At 37.9% G+C, this 17,333-nt stretch overlaps 1 protein-coding gene across 6 annotated transcripts in view; it reads right to left on the bottom strand.

Moving 5' to 3' along the window:
- LOC111142471 (elongator acetyltransferase complex subunit 2) overlaps positions 1-17,216 on the bottom strand; it is a 42,491-nt gene extending 25,275 nt beyond the window's left edge. Inside the window, exons 1-11 of one of the 6 annotated variants that reach the window (XM_022495647.1) lie at positions 16,974-17,216; positions 14,740-14,818; positions 12,082-12,152; positions 8,520-8,676; positions 8,182-8,259; positions 6,427-6,491; positions 5,331-5,397; positions 4,716-4,856; positions 2,900-2,995; positions 1,549-1,649; positions 741-872 (exon numbers count right to left, since the gene is read on the bottom strand). In XM_022495647.1, the coding sequence (XP_022351355.1) occupies positions 741-872; positions 1,549-1,649; positions 2,900-2,995; positions 4,716-4,856; positions 5,331-5,397; positions 6,427-6,491; positions 8,182-8,259; positions 8,520-8,676; positions 12,082-12,152; positions 14,740-14,818; positions 16,974-17,111 (1,125 nt within the window). In that variant the 5' untranslated portion in view covers positions 17,112-17,216. The remainder of the gene's footprint in view (positions 1-740; positions 873-1,548; positions 1,650-2,899; positions 2,996-4,715; positions 4,857-5,330; positions 5,398-6,426; positions 6,492-8,181; positions 8,260-8,519; positions 8,677-12,081; positions 12,153-14,739; positions 14,819-16,973) is intronic. The other 5 variants (XM_022495651.1, XM_022495650.1, XM_022495649.1 and 2 more) reach the window with 5 other exon arrangements.
- Between the last annotated feature and the right edge of the window lie 117 nt (positions 17,217-17,333).

The following is a 17,333-nucleotide window of genomic DNA, read 5'->3' as shown; positions in this document are numbered from 1 at the left end:
TCATGACCTGAGCCGAAGGCAGAGGCTTTAACCCACTGAGACACCCAGGCACCCCAGAGTAGATGCTATTTTTAACCACACCTTTTAACCACACACAAATTAAAAAGTAAGAGACCAAATAATGTTAAGAGGCAGTTATATGGCTAGAGGAAGATTACCTCTTTTTGAGAAGAGACTAACAATAATAAAAAAATTGTAGAAGAGCCCAGTATTTAGAGGACCATTTAAAATTACACTTATGAACAGCCCTGAGAGCATTAATACATTCCTTTCCAAAGTAACAGGTAGTTTTATGGCCCTTTTGTCAGTCATTCATCGGTAATTATCTAGGGAGTACCCAAGGAAAGATCCAAGGAAAGACCAAATTATGTTATCTCCCTGAAGAAGACAGGGAAGTTAGAAACATTTCAGGAAACACTCCCATCAAAAAAATTATAGAATTTAAAGGCAGAGCTTAAAATTTACATAGTTTAAAGTTCACTTATGTAGGAAGTTTACCTATGTGCAAATTTCAAAACCTCAACAATGCTGGACAAATGAAGACTTTTTAATTTGAGAAAAGCTAAGTTTCTTACTTAGTATAACTACAGTATAATGTCTATAGGAAGAAGCTATGTCATTTGAATTTAAACACCTCTACTATGTTTCTGCAGAGTATTCTAAGTCTGTAACAGAGTTTACATAGGTTTCATTTCACTCTATTTGATTACAAATACTTTATTTAAAAACGCTTTTCTTACTGGATTTGCCGCATTCTGTTTCCAAAGGTGCAATGCTCCATGGAAAGCATGAGCAATGATCATGGAACCATCTTCATTGAATTGGCAATCATAAAATCCCAGGGTATTTCCACCTACTTCCCCTACTCGAACCTATGCAATAATAGAAAATAATGCGTAATCAATATTCCACACTTCTCACAGTCCAGAGATTGTTACGTTCCATGTAACAATCTATGTTAACATCAGCAGCTCCAGGAATATAGACTTGGGGGTTAAATATTGTTTATTAACAATCTATGTTAACAATGATGTTAACTCTCTATGCATGTTGCAACATGCATAGAGAGTTAACATCAACAGCTCCAGAAACATAGACTTGGGGGTTAAATATTGTTTATCAAACCCAACTTCTGTTCCTTAAATGGTCACATTTTTTAAGATTTTATTTATTTGACAGAGAAACAGTACAAGTAAGCAGAGCGGCAGGCAGAGGGGGAGAGAGAAGCAGGCTCTCTGCTAAGCAGGGAGCCTGATGCGGGGCTTGATCCCAGGACCCTGGAATCATGACCTGAGCCAAAGGCAGCTGCTTAACCAACTGAGCCACCAAGGCGCCCCACATTTTTTTTTTTAAGATTATATTTATTTATTTGACAGAGATCATGAGTAGGCAGAGAGGCACGCAGAGAGAGGAAGGAAGCAGGCTCCCTGCTGAGCAGAGAGCCTGATTCAGGGCTCGATCCCAGGACCCTGAGATCATGACCTAAACTGAAGGCAGAGGCTTTAACCCACTGAGCCACCCAGGCGCCCCAAAGAGTCACATTTTTACCTGTTCTAGCCAAACTCCTGACTCTTCATCTGGAGCCCAGAGAATCATGGTTTTATCCATTGAGGCAGACAACAATCTCACTGGCTGCTGAAGAACACCATCTGAAGAATAAAAGCTAATGCCTTTAAAATGACCGACAAGCATTATGTTTGTAGATTACCAGAAAAACACGACATGTGTTACCACAAGAACATTCATGTGCAGCACTACACTAGCAAAATTTTTAGAAATACCACAGAAGTCTACCATCAGAAGAACAAATGACTGAGTTGTGGTATATTTAGACAAAAGAATATTATACTTCAATAAAAATAAATTAGAGCTACACAAATTATTATGGATACAGATCCAAAACATGTTAAGCTAAAAAGGCAAGTTATAGGAGAATACATATTGATATCAAGTTTTAACAGCTGTAAAGCAATACTGTTTGTGGCTACACAGAATGTGTAGCAGAAGTATAAAAACTTTCATGGGAATGATATGGAGTGAATTCAGTCCTGCAGTTGTCCTAAGGAAAGAATGGAGGGAAAAAGTTCAGGAAAGAATACACAGGGGTCCCTCAATACCAATGATATCTTTTTTTTTTTTTTTAACTGCAACAAATATGGCGTATCAGTAACAGATGATGGTGATTACCTGAGTATTCATTATTGACATTTTTTATTCTTGCCCTGGGGAAGGGGCTAGAGGAAGAATGTGAGGCTTGTGCTTAGTTCAGCTCCACATTTTGCAGCACCAGCTTCAGCATCCAACCATCACTCCATAAATAGAGATTTGAGGGCAAAAGAAAGTGGAAGAAAGTCTTGTTTTTTCATAAATATTCTATCTCAGTATTACAGCAACTTCTATTTCCAGGAGGGCAAAGGTTCCAGTGAAGTTGAAGTTGACTTAAAAGTCAATTTCTCTTAAATCCCATAATGACTAGATGAAAACTAATTCTAAAGAGAGTTAAAAGGGCTGTGGTGGTTTCAGCATCACAGCATCAATCACACTTTTCCCACTCAGCAGTATACGTTTCAATGGAGTTGAATGCCCAGCAGAACATGTCCAGCAGCTGCATATTATACTCTGCCAACTTAAAAATGTCTTATATTTGAGATTTTTATTTATTTTTAACTGTTTTTTTTAAGATTTTATTTTAAGTAAACTCTACACTCAACATGCGGCCCAAATTTATAACCCTGAGATCAAGAGTTGCATGTTCTACTGGCTCAACCAGACAGATACCCCTATTTGAGATTTTTAATCAAACTAAAAAAGAAACAAACCCTCTACTTCATTTGGTCAGCTTACAATTCTACACATGAGATTTAAGTGAAATGAGGAATACGGTTTCTTTTTTTCCTACCTTTGTAGAATGAAGGCTGCCAATGAACTGCATTTACCCAGTTTTCATGACCAGCCAGCACAGTCTCCAGAGTAACTGCAAATGCTATTTTAATGCCTATAACAAAAACAATGACATATTCTTTTCTCAAAGCCCTTCGAAAAAGAATTTCCATAACCAAGGTGTACAATTACATATCCCCCTTCAAAAATCAGAACATGATTTATAGTCTATGAAAGAGTGCATTCAACAAAAAAACAAATTCCATTATTTTTATCCACTGTTCAAAATTACGGAGAAAAAAGTTCTAAAGATATATAAATTTTTCTCTAGTCATAAATACATGTTAACGAATGTGTTCAATTTTAAATTTTCATGGAACAGCTACTGTTATAGCCCAATTAAAAAGCAAAACCAAGGGACACCTGGGTGGCTCAGTGGGTTAAGCCTCTGCCTTTGGCTCAGGTCATGGTCTCAGGGTCCTGGGATCGAGCCCCACAGCAGGCTCCCTGCTGAGCAGGGAGCCTGCTTCCCCCTCTTTCTCTGCCTGCCTCTCTGACTACTTGTGATCTCTCTCCTTCTGTCAAATAAATAAATAAAATCTTAAAAAAAAAAAAGCAAAACCAAACATGTCAGCCTCTTTGCTTTCCATACTAATTATCAACATGCAATAGCTAAAATACCATTTAAAAAAAAAACAAACCTAAGATAAATGCAGAAATAGAAGAAGTCAAATCAATATTATAACTTTCAAATAAAATAATTAATAAAAATGTCACAACTGGGGTGCCTGGGTGGCTCAGTTGGTTAAGCAGCTGCCTTTGGCTTGGGTCATGATCCCAGGGTCCTCGGATCGAACCCCGCTCATCGGGCTCCCTGCTCAGCGGAGAGCCTGCTTCCCCCTCTCCCACTCCCCTGCTTGTGTCCCCCCCAACCCCCGCCAGGCCTCTCTCTCTCTCTCTCTCTCTCTCAAATAAATAAATAGATAAATCTTTTTAAAAAGGTCACAAAAATTTCATATTTGGGAATAACTAGCTACTCATAACATGTTGGTTAAGATTTCCTGGTTCTCCCCATAAAACGATGTTACCAAAATCAACTCTAGTGGGCTTTAAAATCAATTAGATTAGTAAGAAAGAAGAGTATGTCTAGGTGAACAACGCTCACTGAGGGCTAACTTTATAATTTAGGTGAACACTCCAAATTATTTCCATCAAATACAACATTCCAGTAGAATCTACCACGCAGGGGTACTGTTCTGATTCCAGACAGTAAGAAAACCAGAATTACATATACCACTCCAATGTAGTGCTTTGGCTTGTGTCTTATTCAGTAAAGGTATGGATAATTCTCTTTATTCCTTTAGTTCTTCCTATGCTAAAACTGCAAATTTGGCATCATTGTATAAATTAATTTACTGAGAAAACATTAAACATTTTCAGCAATTTGTAATTAAAAATCTTACTGATATGGTTAGAAAAAGTAAGTTTCATGTATGAAAAATAACTTATCCTCAAATTTAAAAAATGCACAGTATAAGTTTCAGGCATGGAGTGAATACTTTTTTTTTTTTTAAAGATTTTATTTATTTATCTGACAGAGATCACAAGTAGGCAGAGAGAGAGAGACCACTGAGCAGAGAGCCCGATGTAGGGCTGGATACCAGGACCCTGCGATCATGACCTGAGCCGAAGGCAGAGGCTTTAACCTACTGAGCCACCCAGGTGCCCCGGGATTGGATACTTCTGAAAAACTAACTTTCGCATAGGTGTATAGCAAAACAGATAAATGAATGAACTAGGAAGCTGTTACATCAAATATTTTTATTATTACTCACTTTCATTTTCTATTGTAAAAGTATTCTCCTTCAGTTTTATATTATCATCGTCTTGAGTTTCTAAAGATGTTGATTTTATATACAGTCTCCATATTCGTATCAGGCAGTCTTGTGAACAGCTTGCTAGGAAAAGATCTCTACCTAATAAAACAACAAATGTTATCATTTTTCGAACATTATATTCTTAAACTTAGGTATAAGACTTTCTGCTCGACACTATTCTGATTTCTAGATTTCCGGAAAAAAAAAATGAGACTTTGCTTCCCCACCCCTCATTCATTTGACCTACATTCTTTTTTACTAGCACTGGCAAACATACATACAATGCTAATAAATGGTTACAATGTATAACATTCTTATACACAGTCCACAAAATTCTACAAAGAACTCAAGAACATCTGCATGTTTAATAGTCAGAGTGTCCTCTTTAAAACATCAACTAGTTTCATCCTCTATCTCCCCAACTAATAGTTAACAAAGGGGTAAGTATCCTCTTTTCTAATAGGGACAATAGAAAAATGTTACAGACAAAGAAAACCTAACACAAAACAAGGCGCCTTCCTGAAGTTGCACACACTTGCCCCATTATGTACTTCAGCAAGATTTCATACTGACCGAAGGTTGCCCATTCCACGCCTCTTATCCAATCCTCATGTCCACAGAGAAAAAGCACTTTCTGAAACTAGTAAGATAACAAAAATCATTGGGCTTAATGGAAGAATTTAATATTTTCATGTATATCAGTGATTTCATTTGGTGTCACAGCCAGTCCTAATGCACTGCTTGTTTGTTTTGAATTGGGAACACTCATGGGGCGCCTGGGTGGCTCAGTGGATTAAAGCCTCTGCCTTCGGCTCAGGTCATGATCCCAGGGTCCTGGGATCGAGCCCCGCGTCGGGCTCTCTGTTCAGCAGCGAGCCTGCTTCCTTCTCCTCTCTCTCTCTGCCTGCCTCTCTGCCTACTTGTGATCTCTGTCAAATAAAAAATAAAAAATAAAATAAAATAAAATCTTTAAATTGGGAACACTCTGATCAGACAGAAGATAGAGCTCTCATTTGGGAATAAAAATCTTATAATCATCTAACTCATCTGAGTAGGTAATACAGTATCTATAGACCTTAAACAAATTGTTTACAGGATAAAATAACATGTGCTGTTCTATAGAAACAGTTGGGTGGTTGGATATTCACAACCATTTTAAACTTTCTTATAGGATGCAAAGAAATAAGTATCTCCATTATTAATTAAAAAGCCTAAACTTAAACTACATCTTTCCTGGAACTTCCCTCCTGTCATTTAACCACTCAAGATGTAGGCAAAGCTCAGAATGACAAATAAACACAAATAAATGACAAAAAAAAACATAGGGGAATTTCACCATAGATATACTTTATTTAAAATTTACCAAAAAAAACAATAAAAAACAAAAAACAACCCACTACCTAAATATCTTCCTCCTATCTTTCCCCCATCCAATGACCTGTTTCCCACCTAACAACTCTGAACCAGGTGGCCAAGACAGCACTTACTTGGTGTTCAAACGAAGTGGGAAACCGTCTAAGAGAGGACTGTCAAAAAAGATTCTCTTACTGGATTACTTTGGTTTAGATTAGAACATTCCTTAAAATTCCACAATCTGGAAAGAGTCTATATTAAGATATGTAATTAAGCAGAACATAATTCTAGTGTCTTAATTAAATCATTAAATTACCTGGTCATCTCTTTGAACAAATAAGTGAATTTTGCAGTCATCATCACCACACGCTAATATTGGTACTGGAAGGATAAAAAGAGGCATTATTGTAAATATTCCATCACATGTTACCATTATCACCAATGCTGGATTATAAGCCCTGGGTAAAGAATCCAGGCTTCTATTTTCCACACCCCGAACAATACACTGAAAGTGCTCAATAAACGTCTATAGGAATAAAATGAACACTCTAAAATGTTCTATTAAATGGTTACTTAGCAAAGAATGACAGGAAGTCCTTTCTTCCATCCTGTGTCATTTATGATAGAAATAGTGATGAAAAGAATAACACAAAAAGCATTTCACCAAGAAGACTAATCCAAAAAGTTTTTAACCCAACTGAGTAAGAAAATGTAGGAGCCAAGAGTCCAGCATCATGGCTACTGCAGGACAATTTAAAGGTATGTCTGTCACTTCAAGTATCTTACATTTTGTTTGAGAATTCAACAGTAAAACCAAATTCATGAAGCAAGTGGAAAACAAAGTAAAAGGGCATGTAAGTATTGCACAACTGAAAGTTGCTAAGAGAGTAGATCTTAAAAGTTCTCATTACAAGGAAAAAAAATTCTGTAGTTGTGTATGCTCTGGACCTTAACCAGACTTACTGTGGTGATCACTTCTTAATATATAAAAATATCAAATCATGATGCTATACAGTTAAAACTAATATGTCAATTTCCAAAAAAAAAAAAAAAGGCAGGTAAATATGTAAAGTGCTATGAAAGATGAGGCTATAAAAAATTCACATTACCAAAGGACAGCAGATAAAATAAGGACTCTTTTCCTAAGTAAATGTAACTACAAGTGTGTTTTTTAAAGATTTTCTCACTTTAAATCAAGTAAAAAGTAAACTCCAGTCACATGGCCTCAATGTGGATGGGAAAAAACTTAAATTCTCTGTTATAAAGCCAGAATGTATGAGTTCCTCCTACTGGGGAGCCCTCCTACAAAACAGGACCATCACATGAAATAGTGGAGTCGCAGTTACTACTGCAGAGGGCATCAGAAGCTGGTGGCTTCCAGGCCTGCCCTTCTCTACCAGGTATGTCCTCCAGGTGACTGAGGTGGCAAAGATAGACCGACTCACATTGGCCATCAACTTTGTGGAGGATAATCAGAGGTACAGACAGATGGGTTTCAAAACAAAAGGGATATTTTTCTGTTGGGAAATTTTAAGTGGTTTTGGGCAAATGGTCATTATGGAGGATGTGAAGAGGCTCTCATATTCACAGAAATGTTCAAAGGGTCCATCTTCAGTATTTTTCAACTTATCCTAGACCTTCACCTTCAAAGGGTTAATTTCCCCAAATCAGATCTACAGATGTTGATAATATATTTGATAAATAGCAGTATCAATCCCACATCCATATAAAGTCACTTAAGTTTTCAACAGCTATCAAAATCCTTCACAGCTTCCCTTAATTTTATGTTGTATACAAAGATCATCAGAGTACTAAAAACAGAAGTACACTTCTGGTGAGCTCAGCCTACCATACAGAGTAGTTGAATCATTATGCTGTACACCCAAAACTTATGTAACATTCTGTCACCTATATTTCAATTTTTAAAAAAGTATATTATCCACATTTCAACTTGTTTCATGAAAACGTTCAGATATGAAATTAAGACCTAATGTTTCTTTTAGGTTCTGGTTGTATGGAGATATTTTAAAAATCTATTGCTGTTTTAATGTATACTTAGCAGAATACTCACCATCAGTATTAGGCAAGTAAGATAAGCAGAGAGCCAGAGTGAATCCATTTCCAAAGTTCAAGGTCTGAACGCACGTTACTAAGAAATAATAAAAACACCATGAACAATTAACTGTGAGCTTATCCACCAAGAAAGGTTGGGTAGCATCGTCACAGCCCTGGGTGGAGGAAGATGAAAAAGGTCAATTCTGAGTCCCCAGTGACCATGGGAATGTAAATGATCAAACTTTAACATTACAAAGAACAAAATGACTTAAAACACTGAAAAAAATGGTATATATGTTCCTCCGTCACTTGACAATTACTATTTCATCTGGATTATATTATCTCTCAACCTACCTTCTGAACCCTTTTTAGACCAGACTCGAACAGTAGAATCAGAAGCTGCAGAAACGATCAGTGTATGTAGTTCAACATCCGATGCCCTCCTCTGGTGAAGAGCGTGCACTGCATAAACAGGTCCTTCGTGGCCTTGGAGATGGACTGCTTTTAAAAGCTACATCAGAAAGAATTAACAAAAACATGGATGATAAAAGAGGAATTAACAGTTCCATCTTTATTTAACTAAAAATCACAGAATTAAAGGTACAGTTAAAAATGCCTGACCCAGAAATACATCCTTTCAAGTTGAAGACAATGTAAACTTTAGAGAAGGTGGTCTGAACACAGTACGGACACATGAACGTGCACAGCCTTTGAATCAGCAATTTCCCATCTAAGAATCTACTGTGAGATGCTAACCGCACTAGTGTAACTAATAAAAGACAAATGCAGAAAGACATCCATCACACACTCTTTATAACAGTGAAAAACTGCAATTAACCTAAAATTCCTAAAAGGGAACTGATTATATTATTATAGACATACACTGTAGACAATAAAAAAGGTAACATGGAAAGACAACCACAACACTGACATTCTTGAAGACTACAGCCAGCTTTGTGGAATGTTCCTTCTTTTGGATTCATGTGATATTTCCTCAAGATTAGATTCTGGATATACATTTTGACATCATTACTATCCATGTGCATCACATCAGGAAGCACCTGATTATCACTCTCTCCCAATTTTAGCGTTGTTAACCTTGGTACCCTAGTAGAGGTAGCATCTGCCAGGTTTTTTCACTGTGAAGTTAAATTTTTTGTGATACTATATAAGATTATATTTTGGAACTGGGTAATTATTCTATTCTCCAACAAACTTTTACCAAGTACTTTTAGCATACACTCATGATACTTGCCTGAATCAAGTATCACTAGAAAATGGAAAAAAAAAATGGCAAGCAGAACGAGGAAATCCCATTTGTTTATCAAGTCCACGTGCCTGCCATGCAAAATCATTCCCTATCATTTCTGCTATTTTAAGTATACTTTTCAGAGTTCGCAATGTGTGAGATTCCACCACGTCCTCTGAGAAGTGTCTTCTGTAATTTGTCATCTACAGAAACAGGGGGGTCCCTTAAATGCATGCTCAGCTGTTCTCACAATTTAAGCAAAACTCTGCCACTCAAGATGATTAACAGCTATGTATCAGGATCTGTACACTAACTTTCTGTAATCGTTGACCTTTGGCTTGAGAAATCATTTTAAAAAACTCAAGTACAGTATAATCCCTTTTATGTATAATTACACACACAAGAGAGAGAGCTAGAGCTAGTTCACTAGAATGTTAACTCTGTTTTGTACTTAGTTTTCCTTCTCTACACTATTCTGTACTTAAACTTTTTTCACGAGTCTCTATCATTACTCCCTAAAAAATCAAATCTATTGAAAGTACTCACTTTACATTTTTAAGCAAGGTTGTGTATCAATCATCAGAGAATTTTAAAAACTTAAACAAAAGAAACCTCTCAAGTTCACCAGCTTGTTAAAAAACACTGCTCAATTGTCGGAGACTCAAACCTCTCATTATACCAGCTTAGAATTATTTTTTTATCAGAAGTCAAGGTGTGCTGAACTCCTGTATACATGGAAATGCATATGGAAAGGAAAACGGTAAGCCTCTAAGGTTTCCATGTGTGGACCCTTCCCCTAAATTCTCTTATTCCCTTCATCCCCCTTTTATGCCTTTCAGTCTCCTGCTGTCCTCTTCCCCGTCTGGACTCACATTCTCTTTGGGCCTCTAAATTTGCTGTCTGCCCTAAGATACTTGCTCAGCCTACACTCCTCTCTATTGACAGAAGCAGGAGGCAACACTGAGGAAAGAGTTTTGCAAGTATCACCTCAAAATCTCAAGAACGAGTGCTCAAATCATTCTCTGGATTCCTCTGCCAAGATCAGTCCAAACAGGGGTTAAGTTTGCTACATTCCTTTTTGCTCTTACTCAAGTCTAATTGATTCCAAAATCCCCACCTCCGCATCTGCCCTCTCCTTCTGAGGATAAGTCTGGATGCCTGGCCAGCAATTCAAGTGACATGTCTAGAAGTAAATCCCCATTTTCCTTCCTACTTCCCTATTTTTCTTTGTAGAAGCACCTTTCTCCCAGAGCCTGAAAACAGAATCCCACTATTTTTAATTACTCACTCCCCTAACACCAGCTCCCACTCTTTTGATAAAGAGTAAATGTCAAAATCATCTTCCCTTCAAAAACACACCCCACACTGCTTTCTTCATATTTTTTACTACTCTAATTTGGCACACTGCTGTCAGATTAATCTTCTTTTGACACTCATTTTCCTCTGCTTAGAAATCATCAATGACTTCCAAATGCCTGCTAATAAAGAACAAACTCTTAAAGCGGATATTCACATTGCCACACAATCTTCTCCTACTGTACTTTAGTATTACTGCCTACAATGAATTACCTAGGAACACTTCTAAAACTATGTTGTTCAGAGTTACAAGGAATGTTAAGCGATTTAAAAGGAAAAAAAAAAAACTTCAAACTTGAAAGGAGTTTGGGAAATGCTTGTTAAATGAAGATACGTTTATCCACGTCACAACTCTGCAGGGATTTCACTATACTCCTGGTGCACTGGGACTCTCTAAAGAAGGTATAGGATATATACCTTATATATATATATCTAGGTTAGTTCCCAACCGTGATTGCCCATAGATTCCTTTTCTCATGTAACTTTTTGAAAGATGAATAACTTTCTGAGCAAACTAGAAAACCCTACCCTAAAGACATCTTAGACTTTGGTTAAGACTGGATACTGATGAGCAGGTGGCCTCCTATACCACCTGAGCCTTTTTATGCATGCCATTTTTCCTACCAGGAATCAGCACCCCTTAAATTCCTCCTAAGGAAACCATCCCACACTTTAAGACCCAACTCAACCAGCTCTTAAAACTCTACTGAACTCACAGCACCATGGTTGTGGTAGAGCAAGTTAGAGCACATATCTATGGAGCTACCTTTATACTTTAGCTATTCAAGTACATTTTGCCATCAAAACTACATACATGAATCATAAACAGGATTCAGACTCCTCTTTATCTTCTGCATGACAGATGTTTAAATGCCTAAAATGCTTTAATCTTTGCTTACAACTAGAAACAACCCAGTGTCCATCAATAGAGATCCATCCATACTCAGTGGTGTATATTATAACATTACTTAGAATTATGTAAATCTATGCCCACATGGTAACAGCTGTCCTATGAACACAGGCAGTGTTAACTTTTGATATCACTGAGAACAGAACAAACAGCCCCTTTAGGTGCAGTTTGAAAACTACCACTAAGTGATGGGAAATTCACAGAAATGAGTGACAGCATATGCATACGGGAGAGCAAATGTTAGAGGAAAGGGTACAGGGCATGAGAAGTATAGATGTAAGATCTGGACTACTGATAAGAATGAAGCAACTTCATAAAAGAACATAACAGATATGAGGAAAAGAGCTGAAAATGAAAGCAGCTATAAGTTAATTCTTACAACTATAAACATGTCTACCCACCTGATTATTCTCGATTTCCCAGTGAATCACTTGATTATCAGATCCTCCAGAAACTAATTCGGTAGAAGAAGCTGGAAAAAATTACATTTCCATGAATATTTTTATTTTTTTCCTAGCTGTTTTGAGAACTTGCAAAGCTACAGAAAAAATATGAGAACTCAAAAAGATATAAAAAAACTCATATACCCCTTATCTAGACTCACCAACTGTTAACATTTTACCATGTTTAGTTAATATCTCACTTTATATATGTATATGCATAGACGTCTTTGTTTATGGCAAACCATTTAAAAATAAGCTGCAGACATTAGGACCTCTGACTCTTAAATGCTTTCATCATACATCTCCTAAGAATTGGAACATTCCTCTATATTACAATTATTGTATTCAACAATTTTAATTGTTGACACAGTATCATTAATGTAAAATACAGTCCATATTAAAATTGCCCCAAATTGTCTCAGTAATGCCTTTTATACCTTTTTAAAATTCTGAATCTAAGGACCACACATCGCACATTGTTTCTTCTGGCCTATGTGCTAGATACTTAGGGCAAGGAGGTGGGGATTGTTTAAAGGACATTAGATCTATAGTCAGAAGTCCCAGGTTCATGTCCTAACCCTAGTGCCAGACAGCTGTAATATTGGGCTTTAACTTCTTCATACATCACAGAAATTAAGCCATTTAATTACATGATTTTGGAAATTACTATAAGGTACATAAAAGTAATGTGTTAAAATTCAAACATTTTAAAAATATGAAATAGTGGTTGTTTGTTTGTTTTTTAAGTAGGTTCCACACCCAACATGGGGGCTTGAACTCATGACCCTGGGATCAAGAGTCACATGCTATACTGATTGAGCCAACCAGGCATTCCTGAAAATACAAAATGGTATTATTAAAATTTTATAATTAGATTAGAAAAACATCTTAATTATCTGGTGATAGAGCCCTAATTTTAGAGGAAATCAAACATAGTAGTTATAGATTACAGTGAAACACAGCAATTCATTTTATGGAACCTCACTTTCAAAGGGAAGATAAAATATACAAGCCCAAATTAATATTTTATAATAAATCCCTATACAGAAATTCAAGTAGTCTTTGAAGTCACCTGGTGGCAATTAATATAATTACAATTGTGCTTTAATATCTATACCAATAGCCACTCTTTCTAATATTTAAAGATTTTTACTGACCTAACATGACTAATCCTGCATTACCAAATGAAATAAGTAGCTTATTAATCTTTTTTTTAATGTCACAGATAAAGTCATGGCAAAGTCTTACTCATTCAGGAAATTTTGCATTTGCGCATGGCTCAGAATGCTCTCAATAAATGTTTATGAAAATGAAAATAAAATTAATTCAGAGTCCATAAGAATACCACAGTAGGTATATGTAAGACATTTGAGGAAATTCTATAGGATATCAGAAGCACCATTTAAAAGCAATATGTTAATTAAAAATTCTTGAGTCACAGAATCTTAGAGATAAAAGAGACCTGGAGATAATCTAGTCCAGGAATCCTCATTTTTTTTGGTATCAGGATTCCTTTACACTCTTAAAATTTTTTGAGAACCCCAAAATCTTTTGTTTATATGGACTATATGTACCAATATCAACCACATTAGAAATTAAATCAGCAATTTGAAAAATACTTTTTTATTAGTTTACTTAAAAATAATGACGAACCCCATCACATGTTAACATAAATAACATTTGTAGGGGGCGAGGGGGGAATCCCTATTATTTTCCAAAACAAAAAGTTAATGAGAAGAGAGGCACTGTTTCACATTTCCGCCAACCTCTTTAACATCTAACTTTATTAGAATACAACCGGATTTTCATATCTGCTTCTGTATTGAATCTGTTGTGGTAGCCACCGTATACTTAAGACAGAATGAGAATGAAAACTGTCAATAACTTCTTGTATTATTCTGAAAATAATTTTGACCTCACAGGTGTTGTGAACCTCTAAGGTCACCAGATTGAGTTCAAGCATTTATTTTTCAGGTATTTTTTTTTTTACTAAGGTGTAAACTGGGGTGAACACAGAGACGCTATGTCCTGCCTAAAAAAGCAAAGCTTGTCTGTAGAAGAAATAGATCTCAAGCCAAATCCTCTGAATCCCAGCCTGAACCCCAGAACAGGCCCTGCCTACAGGCTTTCAGGCCCTGCTTACAGGCTTTCAGTCAAAAACTGTGGGCAATGGAGAGCGTCTAGCCACAGTCAGGGGCTGCCTCTACTCTCACTCTAGGAACCGCTGTGTTATCCACAGTTTAGTTCTATAAAGTACAAGTCAGATATTTCACTGGGCATACCATTTTTGTTCTGCTTTCTGACTGCGTAGTATCAGATAAACTAATGTCAAATTAAGACAAATGATAAAAGAAAAATGACTACTTATACTTTATCAGAAAACAATTGAGGGGGTGCCTGGGTGGCTCAGTGGGTTAAAGCCTCTGCTCAGGTCATGTTCCCAGGGTACTGGGATCGAACCCCAAGTCAGGCTCTCTGCTTGGCGGAGCGCCTGCTTCCTCTTCCCTCTCTCTCTGCCTGCCTCTCTGCCTACTTGTGATCTCTGTCTGTCAAATAAATAATAAAATCTTGAAAAAGAAAACAATTGCGATCAGCTTTAACCAGATTAATACTTACAACCATCTTGTTTACAAATCCACTGTACACAATTGACTCGAGCAGTGTGGCCATTCAGGTTGGTAATAACAACTCTTTTCTTTACGGAAGAAAACATTAGTTAGTAAATTACAATTTATCCTACAAAAGAATTAATAAAAGTGAGATATCAGTGGTTTTGAGGCTAATAAAAAGTCAGGATTACTTCAAACTGAGTCACCTCTCTTTATTCATAAACTTTAAACCATAGCTTCAACCATCCATTCACCCTAATGTGTGCCTGCCTTTTCCACCACTCCACGTTTCTAATGTCCTGTGCTCTCAGTGCACTGAGCTCTCTGGTCTTCATGTGCTAGCTCCTACTAACTGTCCCCATCCTTCTTTACAGGACAGCTTGTCTTGACATCCCCAGGCTAGAAAAGGTAACTCTTCCTTGTCTGCCCACAGTTTTCAAGGCCTACTTCTACCATGCTTAAACCGATCTGAGGGCTTTACTGAGGAAAAAAAAAAAAAGAAAAGAAAAGATAGAAAACCCTCAATAGAGGAATTCATGATTACTGGATTCAAATTCATAACTCAACTTTGCATACCATGGTTGATCAGGTGTTGGGTCCTTCATTAGTGATACAAAGTTACCAAGTCACAACTACTTCCTCAGAGAGCAGATCCCTTCAAGGCCTATAACCAAGTTCCCCTTCAAGGCCTATAGCCAAGTTCCCAGCAGCCTCTTGAATGCTTTCAGCAAAATCCCTCCACACTTAGGCCTTCTTTACTTCCCACACTGCTCACGATATTTACTCTGTGATTACAGTGCCTTCCTCTTTAGATCCCCTTTCTCTATAGCCAATAGCACTAACTTCCTATTTGCTTACCTGCCAACTGAAATTCTCATGACAAGAAAAAGGTATGCAAAGTAAATGTGCAAAAACTAGTATATTTGACACATAAGTTATTTGAAGTTGTGAAGCAATTTACAGTACTTCCCTCTCTCACTAGATTATGAACTCCTTGATGGTCAAGAATTATTACCCATTACCTTTGTGTCATCACCACCCCGTCCAGGGTTAGCCCATAGAGGGTCCTCAAATATTTGCTGAATGAATATTACTCCAAAACTTTATTTTAGCATCTGACATGCTCTTATTCCTATATTTAACTAAGTGCCCAAACGGCAAATATTTAACAAAACAAAGTACTTTTTAGGCTCAATATACTTTCTTGGTAAGTTAAAATCCCCTAACATGACCACCAACTTATTAAAAGTAAAAATGTAATGGAAGACCACGGGCACAAATACATTAAATGGCTGTAGAAAGATGGGCTTCTACAGTTGAGTCAGCCCATGGCTAACCAACATGGTAAAGTTTACCACTGGTTTTCCTGCTTTCTGTTGCCAGTTAAGAATGCTTGGTAGTAACTAGAAACAGAGATGGCAAACAAGCTCAAGACAAGAAAAAGGAGTACAATTATTTCATACATATTTCATATATAAATTTAAATGTGAAAAGATTATGAAAATTGGATTTTTACTCAAACTAATAAAGCAGTACAAGAAATATAGACAGCTATTCCCTGCACTGCACTTTCATTTCTAGCACTTTATTTTTTTTATTCCGAGACTCTTTTTGAAAAGCAACACTAGTTGTACTAGACAATGAGAATGGAGTCCTAACAACTCTGGGAAGAATGCAAAACCTAGGCACTTGAAAAGTGAGGTAACGCACAAGCGAATAATCAACTGGGTGAACTTCAGGGAATGTGTAAGTCCTGCCTTATAACTACTTCTTAGGATCCCTAACCCCTTTGCCCTTTACCCCAACAGCGCCTTCCTGAAAATGCCTATTCCCGAAGCCAAAATAAAAGTGATATTTCTTTGAAACTCAATACAAGCTTACTAAATAAATCTGAAGGAAAATACAGAAACGAGCACCTGTGATCATGGCTTTCATCCATACCTCAACTGCAAATCCTTTAAAACCCAAACTGGTTAGCAGTATGACAGTTCCCTCGGAAGACTTCAAAAAAGGTGGTCTTTCAGGTGGGCTTATGTGGGACTAACAGGCCACTGGCAGGACCTGATGACCCCAGGCTGTGGCGGAGCGCGAGAAGACGAGGAATCCCGCGCGCCCAAGGGAGACTCCTCACCACCCACCGTCCCCGCCGCTCCTGCATCTACAGTACGCCCCGAGCGCACGCAGAGGATTCGGCCCCCGCCCCCAAGAACATGGAAACGGGCGTCCGGCCACCTCTCTTACCCGAGGGTCGTACAGCACCACGGAGCAGGACGTGCCGAAAGCCAAAAGTCCTCCGGACCCGGAGCTCCAGCTCAGGGCTCCCCGCACCCGGTTTGGGCAGCAAAACACGTGAGTTATTTCCAGCAGCGGCGCTACCATGTTGCTGGCTGAGCCACGGAGGAGACCTGGGCGCGCACTTCCGCCCTCGGAGCGGAACTACTCCCGCGCTCGCCTCTCCAGCTGGCGTTATCCGCACCGCGTTTCGGAGGCGGCCGAGGGCGGGGCGGAGGCGGCTACGCCCCCGCCCCGCCGGGCCCGCCCCCTCTCCTGGAGCTAGTGGTCCCCCGGTGCTTGAGTGCAGCTATCAGCTCTCTTTTGGAT

Source organism: Enhydra lutris, unplaced genomic scaffold, assembly GCF_002288905.1.
Source record: "Enhydra lutris kenyoni isolate GAN:26980312 unplaced genomic scaffold, ASM228890v2 scaffoldscaffold8, whole genome shotgun sequence".
NCBI classification, from domain to species: Eukaryota; Metazoa; Chordata; class Mammalia; order Carnivora; family Mustelidae; genus Enhydra; species Enhydra lutris.
Note: the sequence above shows the minus strand (reverse complement) of the source record. Positions and strands in the feature narration are given on the sequence as shown.